The sequence below is a fragment of the Panthera pardus genome, unplaced genomic scaffold, assembly GCF_024362965.1.
Source record: "Panthera pardus isolate Hobbes unplaced genomic scaffold, ASM2436296v1 HiC_scaffold_24, whole genome shotgun sequence".
In the NCBI taxonomy this organism is placed as follows: domain Eukaryota; kingdom Metazoa; phylum Chordata; class Mammalia; order Carnivora; family Felidae; genus Panthera; species Panthera pardus.
In genome coordinates, this window is record NW_026526810.1 from 64,438,196 (window position 1) to 64,455,845 (window position 17,650).

Below are 17,650 nucleotides of genomic sequence, written 5' to 3' on the forward strand. Positions count from 1 at the left end.
CTGCTCACGCAGGTATGTGCTCTCTCTCAAAATAAATAAACGTTAAAAACTTAAAAAAAAAAAAAAAAATTTTGTAATTAAAGGAAAACGAAGATTACCTAACTACCTTTTTTTTTTTAAAGAACACTACCCAAAGAACAATGATCAAGGTTGAGACCACCACATGCATTCCTGCTTACAATATAGACATATACATAGACAGCCCCTGTATACGTAGAACCAAAGTTGTCAATGAACAACTGGCTCTACAACCTTCTTTCACAAAGAATTGTTGCTTTAACACTTACGAGTATTTTTGTAAATTCAAAGATACATTTGATTAAAAATTGCTTGACTGATTTATTTGCATCTCTCAAAGAGAAGGAAAAAAATTAATTGCACATACTCATTTCAGGATGCATCCAGTTTTATATATTAAAAAAAGTAAAAAGTTGCATCTTAAAATTACAGTGATTTGTCTTGACAAATTCATTTGGAAAGCTGTTAACACAAAACCAGAGGTTTCCAGGAAAGACAATTTGAAAATTCATCTCAAAACTTTCTAAATGAAAAATAATCTGAGCAATATGTAGGTTGCTTTGATCAATCCTTCCAGAAACAGTACTGGATCCAAGACTATGTTAAGAAAAAAAATTTTAATCTGTCTTTGCTTCTGATTATGAAGCTTTATATCCAGGTGACCATCTTTAATTGACACAATTTCCGCCAAAATTACAACATTATTCATTTGTCATAATGTTAACACATATACTTCCCCACATATCACTTTGGGTCTTTCCCAAAGGTAATAAACTGTAGGTGTTGTCAAATTTTTTTTTAATAAAGCTGAAATTACAAAACAGTATTTATGACAAATATTGTTTATAAACTGTATGTTAAGAACATGTAAGACCACTCATTCCTATATTCTCAATTTACATCCAGGTCAAAGGGTACACTTCTTTTGCTTACAATGAAATTTCCTTTAAGGAGTTGTCTGAGAACAGACTTGTGGTTGCTAGGAATAGGGTGGAGAAACTGACTAGAAAAAGAGTTTCATGGTGAATTTGTGAGAAGCATGACCTATCTGTATCTTGATATCCTGGTAGATACTGTAACTTGAATATACTATGTTTGTTAAAAATTATACACTGAAAGAGTAAATTCTGCTATTATAAAAAGGTATCCTATTGAGGTCTTCAATTTCTTTCCATTCTCGAACCTCTTTGTAAAATTTCTGCCCCTACCATTACCCAAACCTACCCTTGTCAAGTCACCAATGATCGCCGCATTTCTCAATCTTCATATTACTTAACATTTGTAGTTCATCCTTCTACTCTTTTAATACATATTCACACAGCTGGGACACTTCATGCTTCTGGTTTTTGTCCAGCTTTTTAAAATTTTTTTCTTTTTTTACATTTTCTTTATTTTTGATAGAGACAGAGCACAAGTGGGGGAGAGGCAGAGACGGAGACACAGAATCCGAAGCAGGCTCCAGGCTCCGAGCTGTCAGCACAGAGCCCAACGTGGGGCTCGAACCCACAAACCCCAAGATCATGACCTGAGCTGCAGTCGGACACTTAACCAACTGAGCCACCCAGACGCCCCAGCTTTTTTTTATGGCATTTTTCAATCACTTGTACTCACTCCTCATCTCCCTAGTTTTTAATAGTTGCAGTGCTCTAATGATCTCTATTTTCTGTCTCTACTCACCCAGTATTGTGGTTTTGTGACCTACGAGCAGACAACTACTATGTCTCCACATAAACAACTGCCTATATAACATCTCTCAATAATAAACATGTCACTGGCCAATCTGTGATAGTCACTCCTCAACCTAGTTTCCCCTATGTTCTTCTATCACGATTTCTGCAAATTCCAAGTCCCTAGTTGTGCAGGCCAAACTTTGGTGACATCTGATTCCTCTCTTAGCCTTCACAGTGATGTGTAAGTGAATTGGTCTTTATTAACTTCAAAATTCAACTACTACTTACCATTTCCAAGTCTACCTCCCAGGGTCCTTTCCCAAATGATTGTTTATCTAGATAATTCTATCAGCCACTTATTATCTATAATCAGACTAATCCTGTTACAATACAAGTAAGATCCTCTCACTCAGTTCAACTCTCCCCACTGCCTTCTCATCTCATTTCATAAAAGCTAAAGATGCCTTAACATGCTTTTATGTGTTCAACCTACCTTCTCTGAGACGATTTATTTTCCACTATAGTATCCCTGGTGAACACAACAATGCCTCTCCTAAACTAGACTCTAGGAAAGATTTGTCACAAATCACACTATCAGCACGCAACAAATCAAACCTATCTTTATAGCTGGAAAGCCAAAAGCACTAATCTGCTTTTCCCCCAGCTGTATGAAAACTATTGGAAAAGCTAAATAATCTACCCCAAAATAAATATCAGATCCTGTGCCTATAATGGGATGTGATGAGACTATCAGGTCATACCTGCTGTTAAGGAATTCACCCGCAAAAAAATTCCAGTGGTAACTTTGTCTTGCAATTATATATGTTTTTTACAATATTAACCTATTTCCCTTCTTAAGCCCCATCAATCTCACAATAGTAACACATTTATTACTATAAAGTAATAAAGTCCTGGGAAAAAAGTTGATCTGCCTGAATAAGTCAAACTATATTTGGTGGACCTTTTCCTCTTATTCCTGGGATTACAGTCTTTAAGAGGAGATTAAATTATCATCTTATCCTATGTATCAACGGGTACCCTCTCTTTCTTTCCCTGAAAGACTGATTTCCTGGATATTCCTTCAAATTCCTTGTAGCTTTATTTCAAAACTGCAGTCTGGGTTCTCTAACTTCCTGCCTGAAGAGCAGTCCTCAGTCATTACAATTCTCATATTGAAACACTGCTCAAAATTCATTTGTGGGGTACCAGAGTGACTCTTGATTTCAGCTCAGGTCACGATCTCACCGTTTTTGAGATCGAGCCCTGTGTTGGGCTCTGCGCTGACAGCACAGGGACTGTTTGGGATACTCTACACCTCCCTCTCTTCCTGTCCCTCTCCTGCTCTATCTCAAACTAAATAAACCTAAAGGTTCTTTGTATAAAACCGTAGTTAACACATCTCCTGTGATCACAAAGCAGAATCGTGAAACTATAAAAAAAGTAATAAATATCAAAAATGTCAGTATTGGATGTTGTATCAAGACTTGTATCTTTAATATACGAAGCCTTACAACTCAGTAAACTCAATATAAAAATAAGCAAAAGATCTGAATACATTTTTCTAAAAATAGATATCCAATAAGCCCATGATTACTCACCATAATTTTTTATTTATTTTTTTTAGTAAACACTACATCTAATGTGAGGCATGGACTCACAACCCGAGATCAAGAGTTGTGTGCTCTTTCTTTTGACCAAGCCAGCCAGGTGCCCCTCAACGTCATTAGTTTTTAAGAAAATGCAAATCAAAACCACAACGGGATAACATTATTCAAACTTGAACTACTATAGTTAAATAACAAGGATAGGTAATAAAGTAAGTGTTGGCAAGGATGTGAAAAGTGCAACCTTTATACATGGCTGACAGGAATGCAAAATGTTACAGCTGCTTTGAAAAGATAGTATGGCAGGTTCCTCAAAAGGTTAAAAACGAAATACCATCACAGCCAGCAATTCTACTCTTAGTATATACCCAAGACAGATGAAAACACATGTCTATGCAAAAATGTACATACAAATGTCCACAAAAGCATTATTCAAAATGTAGAAACATATCAAATTATTCAGCAACTGATGAATGGGTAAACCAAATGTGGTTATCACCCATAAAAATGGAATATAAAAAGGAATGATGTACTAACAAATGGTAAAATATAGATGAATTATGAAGTATAAAATATAAGAAACCAGCCATAAAAGACAAATATTATATGAATCTATTGATATGAAATGTGCAGAATAGGCAAATCTATAGATAGAAAATGGATTAGTAGTTGGCAGGCCTAGGGATAGAATAGATATGACTGATAATAAGTAAGGTGTTTATTTTTGGGGTGATGCAATGTTCTAAAATTAAATCATGATCGTGACTGCACAACTCTAAATATACTAAATTGAATTATACACGTTAAAATGAATTTTATAATGTTATATATTATACATCTGTCTCAATAAAGCTACATTTTAAAAAAGAAAAAAAAACTGATGTCAAGGAGCTTGACAAAATCTACCTGGATTAAGAATATCATGAAGTAGAATCCTAAAACAGCAGTGGCTAATTTTGCATTAGAGGTCATAACCAGAACACCACTTAATTCAGAGCCATATAGCAGATTCTCTGACCAAGTCAAATGCTTCCCCTGCAAAAGAAATACCTCCCACCTAGTTAGTAAGAGTCCAAGACACAATAAACATCAACAACCCGAAATGAAAGTGAAGTGAAATAAAGAATATACTGTCAAAATTTTAAGTCAGTAATAGCAGGTTTATGTTGAGAGTATACTTGTACTAATTGATGTCCTCAACTAAAATCTTCCTGGCAATGAGGTTTCCACGCAAAAGATAAAACCAACAGAAGGGCTCTTAGCAAATGCAAAATTTCACCTTATGCTTAAAATCACATCTACAGAGGTGTCCCTTAGCTTTTCCAAGTAGCTAAGAACCCTCTTATCTCTGAATCACATGCCTGTCCAAGCAGATGGTCTCAATCAGTTCTTCAAAACCTAAAATATTTCAGGAGTTCTTCCTTCAGGTCTAGTGTTACTCAGGAATATCAGAAAAATGGAAGGGAGGGAGGCAGGATGACAGCCCCACTAATCCCAAGAACATGGGGGGTGGAAGTATCCTTTAATCTGTAGTATTTCTTTTTTTTAAATGTTGATTTATTTTTGAGAGAGACAGAGACCCCAGAGCAGCAGCAGAGGAGGTGCAGAGAGGGACAAAGGCACAGAATCTGAAGCAGGCTCCAGGCTGAGCTGTCAGCACAGGGCCCAATCTGGGCTTGTACCCATAGACCAGGAGATAATGACTTGAGCGGAGTTGCCGCTTAACCTACTGAGCCATCTGGGTGCTCCTGTAGTCAGTATTTCTTTAACTTACTAACCAAAACCTAAAACTGGGTGCTTAGAACAAAAAAGGGGTAAATATTAGTTTAATATGATTGTTAGCCGCTTTCACCTGTCTTGCATTTCAAAGGAAACTCCCCTAACAACTGTACTTCACCTCAACTGCTGTTCTACAGTCTACCAGGATACGTTCCTAAAAAAGAGCTCTAACATAAGTATTAACAGTAAAATTGTTCCCCAAAATTCAAACAACTCAAACCCTCCAACATCCCTTTCATGTAACCTTTAATGGTATAACTGTAGTCATAAAAGATCTCTGCTATACATCATTTTTTCTCCCTACAAAACATTTAACTTTAAACTCAATAAATTATACCAAGACCAGTCTACCCCAGAAATTCCTGTACATCCTTCTCCATTCCAACATTTACAATGTTAACTACTTAATACATCTTTTTTTTCCCTCCACTTTCTCTTTTCTATCCATGAAGCAGTTTCTAAGACCTCTCTACCTGCAGGACACAACTCCCTAATAGACCATAAAAGGCTTTTACAACAACCACTCTTTCCAATTATACCAGGCTATTTCTCCAAATACAACCAGGGATATTTACCACTGTACCTTTACTCTATCTGCCTCAAAACCTTTGATACTTAGTATCAAAGGTAAGTTCAAAAATAGCACTTTGTGAAACTACCTGGGGATCTTTAAATGTGAAGAGAGCTCAGAGCTCCACAACTCGGAAACACAACTCGGAAACACAACTCGTCTTTCTATGACACAATCCTATACAAATGCAGGACACATAGCAGCCAATATTAATTCCACATCACTGTCTTCACTGTATAATATTGTGCTTCCTACAATAGCTTCTTCATTGGATAACATACTGCTTGTCATCCATGTGTTGTATTTGATGTGAGTTGATATACTCCATTCCTCTTTCTATTCATGGTGCGATGGCATATTTACTTAATATATTTAGATATGAAGCAGTATTAGCACTCTGAAAAAGCTCTCATGTAAGAACTTTTACAGTCCAGTCACTTATACACTATTTACATTATTATTCATGGCCCATACGTAATGTGTGATAAGTTACTTATTACCATATCTTTTGCTACTAGGTTTATTGTGTCTTCACTTTTATACTGTAGCCTATTGTCAAACCTAATAAACCCTTATTGCTTTCTGGGCTCCCAAGTTTCTATAGAAGAAATGACTGAGAAAGAATTACTTGGCTGTCCATAATGGAGTAATTTTTTTTCCAATTTATATTAACATATGATTCACATACCATAGAAAAAACACCCTCCACACACAAACTTCTGCAATCATTACCACTATGTAATTCCAGAATAATTTCATCAGGGATCTTGTAAGGGAAAGAAAAGTGGGACTACAACTGATGAAAATCTAAAGAATTCCAGAATTTTTCAAAAAATGGATACAGTTTTATACTTAAGGAAACACTAAATCTTTGTGACACAAATGTAAACCTTAAAATTAAAAATAAATTTTAAGAAACTAAAAAAAGCAGGGCATCTGGCTGGCTCAGTCGGAAGAGCACGCAACTCTTGATCCTAGAGTTGTGAGTTCGAGCCCCATGTTGGGTGTAGAGATTATGTAAATAAATAAAACTTAAAGAATTTGAAAAATCACTTCTAAGTATTTCAAAGCAACTGCTCACATAAGGAGTCCTTTAGCAACAATTTTCCTAGAAGCAACATGATTCTCAACAGGACACAACAAAAACTGGATCTCTGCTAGAATCTTACAGGTTCTCAGGATTAAAAAAACTTTTTTTTTAAATGTTGATTTTTTTTTTTGAGACAAAATGCAACGGGGGGAGGGGCAGAGAGGGAGGGAGAGAGACACAGAATCCGAAGCAGGGTCCAGGCTCCGAGTGGGGCTTGAACTCATAGACTGTGTGATCATGACCTGAAGTCAGAAGCTTACTCAACTGAGTCACCCAGGCACCCCCAGGTTTTCAGGCTTTCAAAATCAACAAATAGTATGTTCTGCACACAGGCGAGCCTTATGTAATTCCCTTTGTTTTATACATAGAAGCCCACGAATAGTCATCCTAAAACAAAAAGCTACTTTTGGGCTTCTATCCTACCAGAAAAATGTGTTGGTTAATGAATTTCTAGGTAATTCTAAACTATGTATAATAGAGTTTACAGCATACATGAAACAGTTGACAGTGTCTGTCAAACATTAATACATCTATCTAAAATGGTAGTTCCACATATATCAGTAATTTTATGTTAAAAATTCATCCCCAAACTTCCAAAACCTATAAAATTAGGAATGGTCTTAAGAACAAAAGACAGACCGAATATTCAGACCTACCTAATGAAAGAGGTAACTTTTGGGGAAAAAAAACTAATAATAATAATAATAATAATTTCATCTTAATGATGAAAAATCTGGGGGTGCCTGAGTGGCTCACTTCAGTAAACCATCCAACTCTTGATTTCCCCGACTTGTACTCTCACTCTCTCAAAAAAAAAAAAAAAAAGCAAAATCTGATAACTGTAAAAATGCTAAAATATTAACAAAATACATGTAGTTAACGTTGGAAGAACAGCAGCATTCCTGTTATGCCAACAGCAAAAAATGTACTAAGAATTCATTCACACTACAGTAAGCTTTAATGATCACAGGTAGGGGTGCCTGGGTGGCTCAGTCGGTTCAGCGTCCGACTTCAGCTCAGGGCATGATCTCGCAGTCCGTGAGTTCAAGCCCCACATCGGGCTCTGTGCTGACAGCTCGGTGCCTGAAGCCTGTGTCTCCCTCTCTCTCTGCCCCTCCCCCGTTGGTGCTTTGTCTCTCAAAAATAAATGTTAAAAAAAAAAAAAATGATCACAGGTAACAGTTTTGCATTTTTCCACCCACACCCTGAATTAAAATCAGTAATATTACTGCAGTGCAGGTGGCAGCATTAAGGCTACAGAATTTGATCCTGTTGTCTCCCTCAGGAGACAAAATACTAAAATATAAGTAACTTGGTTTGAGTTTTAAAGTTTGATTGCCCTCCAGTTTTAAAGATAAAGAGTATTTTACAATCCTTGGGTCTTGATCACGCATCCCCGAACAAAATACAACACAGGTAGGAGAGGGCTCTCAAAACAATAAAAACCAAGTGACTCTAATTCTAACAAAAGTGTTAATTACCTATTTCCTGATATCTAAAGTGTTTCTTCTTATAAAACACCCAATGCCTCCTGTATTCTTAAAATTTCTGCCAAATCAGGTTAATGATTAAAGTGCACAATACCTCTATGAAGTATTCTGGGCTCCTTCCCCACTACTCCCAACATACTCCCTCGGGGGGGGGGGGGGGGGGGGGGGCGGGGAACGGGGGGTGAGAAAGAAAAAGAAGATAGAACCTGAAATCTGATCAAGCCTGCAGATCTATCCACCAATTCACAAATACAGGTGGGACTGAAACATGCTTAACACAAAGTATAACCCACAAAATGAGATCTATGAAAAACTGATGAGATTAATATTATTTTAAGTATGGTGGTGTGATTATGTTTATAAAAGCAATCTTTTAACCATTAAAAAGAGGTCCAGAAAACACTAGAAAATACTAAGCATTTCAATATGCATTAAAGTTGAGAAGACGGTTGTCACACCTGAAGAGAACTGGAGTATGCTAGAGATGTTAGTTTTCTGGGGAAGAGGATTGGAGGGGTATCCACAATTCCCTTCGTTCTGATAATCCAGAAGTGTAACTTGCAGCAACTTTGCATATAAGAAATGTGAAGATCTTGATAATTAACAGGAATGAATCCTCATGCTCTAAAGACTGGGAATTCTATTGATTGGTTGTAAACAGTTATGATATTTGCGAATCATCACATTTATAATGCAATTTCTAGTCTTTCATGTTTCCATTAGTCTTCATAGCAACTCTATTAGTAAGATTATTTCCATATTAGGGATAAGAAACTTGAGATTACATAGGACTTCAGTCAAAAATTTCTTTGCTAAATATTAGGTCTTTGGATTCTTCAATTGTTCTTTTTTTATAGGCTCCAGATCAGCTACCTCTCTACCATAAAAATAAGTAGAACTCAAGATCCCAGAAAGCTAGATAATTAAGAAATGCCAATTTTAGGTCTTGAAATATTTGTGTGAATCTTATGTTCTTAAAGGTATGACTAAAAGGTTTAAATAAACACTGATTTAACCCATTTACATAGGAAGATTCAGAGCTTTCAGCTCATCTCAGAGCCATTATCAATAACCTATTTCAATAAAGAATCCAACATAGTTGATTTAGGACCACTATGTTGTTATGACAATTAATACAAATCTTAACTTTCCAAATAAGTATCTTCAAAATGACTTCTCAGTGTGATTTAAAAAAAAAATTTTTTTAATCCTTATTTTAAGTTTTGAGAGAGGGAGAATCTGAAGCAGGCTCTAGGTTCTGAGCTGTCAAAACGCAGCTTGACATGGGGCCCAAACTCATGGTCTGCAAGATCATAACCTGAATAGAAGTCGGACGCTTAATCAACTGAGCCACCCAGGCGCCCCTCAGTGAGATTTTCTAATGCAATTTTCCTGACTAGTTTCTCTATGCCTGACTAAATTTATTTTCTCATTATAGACCTCAGTACTATACTTGAATCTGCTCTTTACCAGCTACTACCTGGCTGCTCCATCAGTCATCATAAGGCTTTTTCCATTGGCTGAGATTAGAATGGAAGAAAATATTACTCTTCACTGACACTCTATTAATACCAGGCAAATACACCAGAGTAATTAAAGGTATTCTCTCGCCTCTTGAAAAACTGAAGAATGAGGTCAACAGTGGCACCGCCACTAATTTTTAGGATCAAAGAGCAGTGGCAAGAAATTTGAAGGTATTTCTGCAAACATCTAAATTTCCTTACTATTCCTTGCTGTTGATACCTTAACTCATCCAAAATTCCTCACTCAAAAAAATCTTTTCCAAACATACTTACAGTGGCATGATAGAAATGGTCAATGTTTTGCTGCCTCACCAAGACAACTAAAAGTAAAACTTTAGAGGACTACTGTCATGAAGTTAGGATTGTACACGTTAATTCTCTATATACTAAATTTAAAACAGGAGTTTTTTGTGCCAGAGTCCAGGATACCCCAGAAATTATACATACATATATAAATATATTAGAATTTTTCTAAAGAGATTCATAGACAAAGAAATAGGGTTAAGAATCAAAGAAACAAAACTACTTCCTCATTCTTTAATCAAGGATTCTCAACCCTTTGACATCAAAATCTCTTGAGAAGCATTAAGAAAAATACACCAACACTCAAGCATCTATCTAGACCATATGTATAAGAATCCCTACAGGTATAGTTGGGCATGAGTATTTTTTTGAGAGTAAAGGGCAGCTGCTTCAGATAAACTCATTAGGTCTCTCTCTGTCCCCTGAAGTCACCCAACCAATGATCACATTTTTAGGAGCAAAGAGATGCCCAGATCTCTCAACTGCCATCTTTTGTATTTTAGTATTTCCAAAATATGAAAATAATCATGGTTTTCAAAACATGTGTTCAAACATAAATAGACATAAAAATATGAAGAAATCACGAAGGACAAATGAAATAGCCATACTGATGATGCACAAAGAATACTCACACAATTTTAATATGGCATTCAAACACTTTTAACAATGTAGGCCCAAACTATGTTTCCATTCTTAATTCTTTTTGGCCTATTAATGACTAGCTTACCGCAGCCCATATATTTCTCAAACAGAAAAAACATACACGCTCAGATCTTTACACAGGTGTTTACTGGCTGACTTGATAATCCTTTACCCAACTGCCTTAGCATGACTCATCAACTCAGTTCAAAAGTTTTTCATGTGTGAAAAAAAAGCTATTCCCAAATCAATAAAGCTATTACTTTTACTCCCAAAGCAGAAATTTAATTAATTTTCTTATATATTAATAACATTATACTAATCATTGGAATACTGAAATCCTAAGATGAAAAACACCAAAGAAAAATTTATACTAGATCAAGCCCAATGTATCAGCATACACCATACACTTCCATATGATACATAATTTTAAAAGCAGGAAACCAAACTAATATTTTTTTAATGTTAATGAAAACTGTTATCAGAATGCTAGTATGATACTGATATCTTTTGTGTATTATATCATTCCAAGAACTAATTCCTGTATCAGCAGGTCTAAATCATTCATAACCTTCCATAACCTATGCCTATCCACATATATTCCTATTTTATTTCTCAGCATGCTCCAACAAAATAATATTGCTTTTCTAAAGGTATGTGCCCATGCACGTGCACGCACACACCCACACACTCTCCAACCATTATTCCAACCTCCTTGTCTTTTAGAAAGGTGTTACCACCATCCCCAGTCTGCAAGTCTTCAACACCTTTTACCTCCTAACACAAATTCTTAAAATGTCCTTCAAGGAGAGGATTTTTTTTTTTTAAGTTTAAGCGGTCAGCAAAGAGCATCACACAGGGCTCAATGCCATGAACCATGAGGTCATGACCTGAGTGGAGATCAAGAGTCGAATGCTCAACCGATTTAGCTAACAACACAGGTGTCTGGAGTGCATATTATTAATTCGTTTACGTATGCTCACTGTATCCTGTTTTGTATTAGTTGGTTTACTCAAGGGAGACTTAGGGATATTAAAAAAAAAAATTGTTGTAATCCCCTACAAAGCAAAGCCAAATGACAAGTATGTGACAGGGACAAAATGAAGAGAGCATGGAAATGCTAATTAAGTTCTATTTCCTCATTGAGCAGTCAATGGATCCTTACTTCTCTATCTGGCATACATATTCAAACAAAACACTGGACATGTCCCCATATGCCCAGACCATATTCAAACAAAACACTGGACATGTCCCCATATGCCCAGACCATATATAAACTGATTCTTTGAAACTAACAAAAACACCACCCTCATCTACCTCTGACAATTTGTAAGAAAGTATTTTTCATTTTGTTTATAAAGGGGGGACTCTGACAACCTGCTTATTGCTCATTACTACAAAAGGGAATGTTTGTTACAAAATTGAAAAATAAAATGATTCTTACTTAAATGGCTTTTAACCAGAATAGACAAAACAAAACACCTTTAACATACCTGTCATAATAATCTCGTTGAAAGTCATAGTCCAAGTCAAAAGAGGAGCTGAAAAACAAATACCAAAAAGGATTAATTTGGAGCTGCTGATGTAAATTTACAACAGTAGATGGGAAAAACAAAAACAAAAACCATGCAAAACCAATCATAACAAACAGATCAAGAGATTAGCATGGAATAATATCCAATCATTCAAACAAATCACTAAAATTTCAATCATTTTAGAGGCCACTGGACATGCAGCAGCCAATTTGCAAATTTAGGCACATACGTATGCTACAATTTCAACATACAACATTAACAGCTAATACAGGAACACTGAAAAATACAACAATAAACCAAACATTCTTATGCTACCCTCCTTCCCTTTCTTATTTCCCAGCTTCTTAAACTAAACAATTCCTCTTGAAGGATTTCATTTTATGTTAAAAATATCAAACTGCACTTTAGTAAGTAAAAACCTCAGGGAATTCTAATAATTCTCTGGGAAATGGGCGAAAAGGAGGTATACTAATACAAGATTAATAAAGCATCACTTTTACACAGATAAAACATACTACAGTTAACCCTCCCCACATCCAGAAAACAGATAGAGAAGATGCCCACTGATGGACACAATGCAGTTATAAATAATAAAGTTCCGGACCTGAGTAGAGGGGACGGAGAAGGGTGTTCTGGTACTGACCCGTACATCTCCGCTGCAGATCGTTTCACACCTGCTTTTCCTCGGTTCACTTTTGGCTCTGCAGCCAGATTAATATCTGAAAAAGCAAAAACAAAGACAAAAACTTTAATGACAACTCTGGGTGGGGTAGGGTATATCTTAAACTACAGTTTTAAAATGCGTACACAGTATATAAGTCAACAAAGGACTAACACTGTATCTCATCTTTCCTTAGATAAAAGGGGCTCATGAATTTTTATAAGGCTAAGACTTAGTCTTTCATTCCTTTGTCCTCTGTTCTGTAACAAAGTATTCATTATACATAAAGCATTAGGTTTGTCTTTGGTACCTTCTACCCTCAACTGCCACTGAAACTCACTATTCAGAGCATATATTAGGAATGAGTGAGTGACCTCAGAGACATAAAATATACAGCAATTCATGAATATGGAGTATGGTGCCCTCAGATTTTCATTCCCCTTACAAACAGAATCAGCTGTAAAGATGAATAAAAATTGGTTAAGAAATACTATGCAGGGGCACGTAGAGTTGCTCAACTGGGTAAGTGTCGAACTCTTTACTTTGGCTCTGTGCTGGGCGTAGAGCCTGCCTGGGATTCTCTCTACCCTTTCCCAGCTTGCACTCTCTCTCTCTCAAAATAAACATTAAAAAAAAACATATTATGCAGACTAAACTGCTGAGCAACTGTTACATGAACAAAAAGAAAAGGGAAGTAAGGGAACAAAGGAAAAGCCCTAGTTTCCATATGCCTCATCATTTTTAAAACACATATTCCAACATGGCCAGCTGTTTACCGTTACCCACTGTCTAACAAACAAAAGAATTAATGATTGCTTTCTTATTCTAATTAAGAATACATTTGCCAAAAACCAGCTCTCCAAAACTCAGTTCATCAAATGACCAATTGAAAAACAGAATTTCAGTACACTATCTGCTGAGCACCACTACATTTATGAATAATCTTCAGTTCTTAGTTCACTAAACTCATTTTTAATTTTTAACATTTGTTGTTGAGAATGTAGTTTTTAAAAATTTTCTAAAACAAATACAATAAACTATGTATCATGCTAATTACACAACCTTATAGAAGAATTATTTCAAGTGATGATTTAAACTATAGTACTGTGTTGATATCCATAATAGGATATATACTAATAAAAAGAAACTAAAAGCTAAAATTGCATTTAATAATCTTAATTTTGGTAAAAAAAAAAAAAAAAAAACAGAAAACAAAACCTAATAGGCGTAGTTATTTTAAAACTGTGGCACAATGCATAAAATTATGTTTTGTTTTCTAAAAACCAAGGTGCTCCTATTTTTCCCGCTGAAACTAGACAGAAGCTATTAAAAATTCAACAATAATAAACACTCTCAGTGTACAGATCATGGTTTCTATGTTAAGTGCCATTTAAAGGAGCCAAGGAGGGGCGCCTGGGTGGCGCAGTCGGTTAAGCGTCCGACTTCAGCCAGGTCACGATCTCGCGGTCCGTGAGTTCGAGCCCCGCGTCAGGCTCTGGGCTGATGAACGGCTCGGAGCCTGGAGCCTGTTTCCGATTCTGTGTCTCCCTCTCTCTCTGCCCCTCCCCCGTTCATGCTATGTCTCTCTCTGTCCCAAAAATAAATTTAAAAATGTTGAAAAAAAAAAAATTAAAAAAAAAATAAAATAAAGGAGCCAAGGCTCCTAGAAAAAAGGGGCAAATCGAGATTTAGGTCAAGAAATCTATCAGATGACCTGAAATATCTTGTGATGCCAGAAAATTAAGGATGCAATAAAATATTACAAGAGTAAGATCTCAAGGACATAGGAACCAATTTGAAGGTGATCCACTGGCCACAGAAGAAATATTTTAAGCTCTAAGGAATGATCTGCAATGCACGAAAATGTATCAATTTATAAGTTTATGGGGATGCCTGGCTAGCTCAGTTGGTAGAGCATGCAACTTTTGTACTTGGGGTTGCGAGTTCTTCAACCCATGCTGGGCATAGAACAGAGCTTACTTTTTTATTTATCCACTTTGAGAGAACAGAGAAAGAATCCTAAGCAGACTCCACACTGTCAACCCAGAGCCCAATACAGGGCTCAAACTCACGACCATGAGATCATGACCTGAGCAGAAATTAAGGAGTTGGAGGTTTCACAGAGTCATCCAGGCACCCCTAGAGCTTTCTTTTTTAAAAAAAAAAAAAAGGCTAGGGGTGCCTGTGTGGGTCAGTGGGTTAAGTGTCTGACATTGGTTCAGGTCATGATCTCACAGCTCTTGAGTTCAGAGCCTGGAGCCTCGTTCAGATTCTGTGTCTCCCTCTTTCTCTGCCCCTCCCTGCTCCCGTGTTCTCACTCTCTCAAAAACTAAATGTTAAAAAAAATGAAAAAAACAAAAATAAAAAAAGCTAAAATATAAGAGTTTATATTATTAAGCAATGATTATATTTAATGATTGCTACATAGCAGTTTAGAAAAATTATTTTGCAAGCCCTAATGAAATACGTAGGCAATGATCATCAATGGATAATCACCATTAAAGTTAAAAACTGATGGGAAACCTTATCATTGATGTGTCAGGATGTAAACTCAGAACCCACAAATTATCCTTAACATCACTAAAAATGGGACCATATTAGGTCACCTGATGTGGTATAATATAAAACACAGAACACGGTCCGTGTAATATTTTCACCAAAATAAATAGTATCTGAATTTTATCAATATCAAGCCTCTAGATCTGCAGTCTAAGGAAGTAAGCTGCTAGTCTGAATTCAGATGTGTTTTAAGTATATATTCTCTTATACATCTATTGGACAGCACTGCTCTAGATGTAGCAGTATTACACAAAACAGAGGTAGAAAACAATTAAATGACACCACAAAGAATCAATCAGTACACAGTGTGGAACACATTTTCTTCAACAAATTAAATGTCATACATTTTTTAAATTGGAAGGACAGGAAAACTCAGATTTAAAAACATCTAAGAGGGAATTAATCAAACACACATACAGACATGAACTGGATCTTGATTTGAATTAATCAAGTTATTTAAAAAAAAAGTTTGAGGGGCACCTGAATGGCTCAGTCAGTTAAATGTCCGACTTTTATCCCTGCTCAGTTAATGAACTCACAGTTCGTGGGTTTGGTCCCACATCAGGCTTTCTGCTTTCAGCGCGGAGCCTGCTTCAGATCCTGTCCCCACCTCTCTCTGCCCTTACCCCTAGCTCTCTCTCAAAAAAATAAAAAGTAAACAAAAAATAAATAAAAAATAAAAACACACAAACCACAAAACAAAAACTTAAAAAAAAAAGTTTGCAACCAGGGGACCAGGGATGCTTGGAAAGCACAGTCAGTTAAGCATCCAACTTTGGCTCAGGTCACTGATCTCGCGAGGTTCATGGGTTTGAGTGGGGTTCTGTTGCTGACATGACAGCTCAGAGCCTGGGGCCTGCTTTGAATTGTGTGTCTCCCTCTCTCTCTGCCCTTTTACCCCACTCACACTGTTTCTCTCTCTCAAAATAAACATTAAAAATAATAACAATAAAAGTTTCAGACTCTAAAGGAAGAAATCTAAACATGGAATGAATATTTGATGGCATTAAGGAATTTCTAGGAGGCTTTATTTTGGTATGTGATAAGGGCAGTGTGGTTTAAAAGTCCCAGTCTGCTGGGGCGCCTGGGTGGCGCAGTCGGTTAAGCGTCCGACTTCAGCCAGGTCACGATCTCGCGGCCCGTGAGTTCGAGCCCCGCGTCAGGCTCTGGGCTGATGGCTCGGAGCCTGGAGCCTGTTTCCGATTCTGTGTCTCCCTCTCTCTCTGCCCCTCCCCCGTTCATGCTCTGTCTCTCTCTGTCCCAAAAATAAATAAAAACGTTGAAAAAAAAAAAATTAAAAAAAAAAAAAAAAAAAGTCCCAGTCTGCTAAATATATGTTGGAGTCTTAAAAAGAGACTCGACTCTAACAAAATTTAAGAGAAAAAAGGGAAAAAAAAGAAACAACAGACGAAAACAAGATTAGTCAAATGTTGGTATCTGGTTGGTAAGACAGGTGAGATGGACATACACACATGCTCATTAAACTCTTCTATTTTTGTATTAGTAAATTTCCATGACCGTTAAAAAATAAACAAGTATCATAAAAAAAACCTGACTTCATTTTATGATGGAAAACTGTTTTAGTTCACTTTTGCCACCACACCCATTTTACAGGTATCAAAGTTTTCCTATACTTTGAGTTTTCCTATAGTTTGAATATAGGACAAGTGGGTATGGAAATTTCTTATGTATTCTCAATTAAAACTGTTACTTTTATCTTCAATAGCAAGGATTACAAGGTTCTCTAACTTCTAATATTTCTCCTTCCCAATCCATTGTGGTCAAGATTTCTTTTCTTTTTTTTTTTTTTTATTTATTTTTGGGACAGAGAGAGACAGAGCATGAACAGGGGAGGGGCAGAGAGAGAGGGAGACACAGAATCGGAAACAGGCTCCAGGCTCCGAGCCATCAGCCCAGAGCCTGACGCGGGGCTCGAACTCACGGGCCGTGAGATCGTGACCTGGCTGAAGTCGGACGCTTAACCGACTGCGCCACCCAGGCGCCCCAATTTTTTTTTTTTTTTATTTATTTTTGGGACAGAGAGAGACAGAGCATGAACAGGGGAGGGGCAGAGAGAGAGGATGTGGTTAAGATTTCTAAAACAGCATTTGAAAAGGGTTTACAAATGAAATACAAATTACACTAAACTTTTATTCTAAAATCAAAGGGCTTTCATGAAATAGCCACTGAAAAACCATAAACATCCAA

At 36.5% G+C, this 17,650-nt stretch overlaps 1 protein-coding gene across 10 annotated transcripts in view; it reads right to left on the bottom strand.

The window, feature by feature from the left end:
* HNRNPC (heterogeneous nuclear ribonucleoprotein C) overlaps positions 1–17,650 on the bottom strand; it is a 55,927-nt gene that overhangs the window by 9,502 nt on the left and 28,775 nt on the right. For 8 of the 10 annotated variants that reach the window (XM_053889253.1, XM_053889252.1, XM_053889249.1 and 5 more), the window contains 2 exons: positions 12,827–12,941; positions 12,181–12,228 (listed from right to left, as the gene is read on the bottom strand). In XM_053889253.1, the coding sequence (XP_053745228.1) occupies positions 12,181–12,228; positions 12,827–12,941 (163 nt within the window). The remainder of the gene's footprint in view (positions 1–12,180; positions 12,229–12,826; positions 12,942–17,650) is intronic. The other 2 variants (XM_053889255.1, XM_053889254.1) reach the window with 1 other exon arrangement.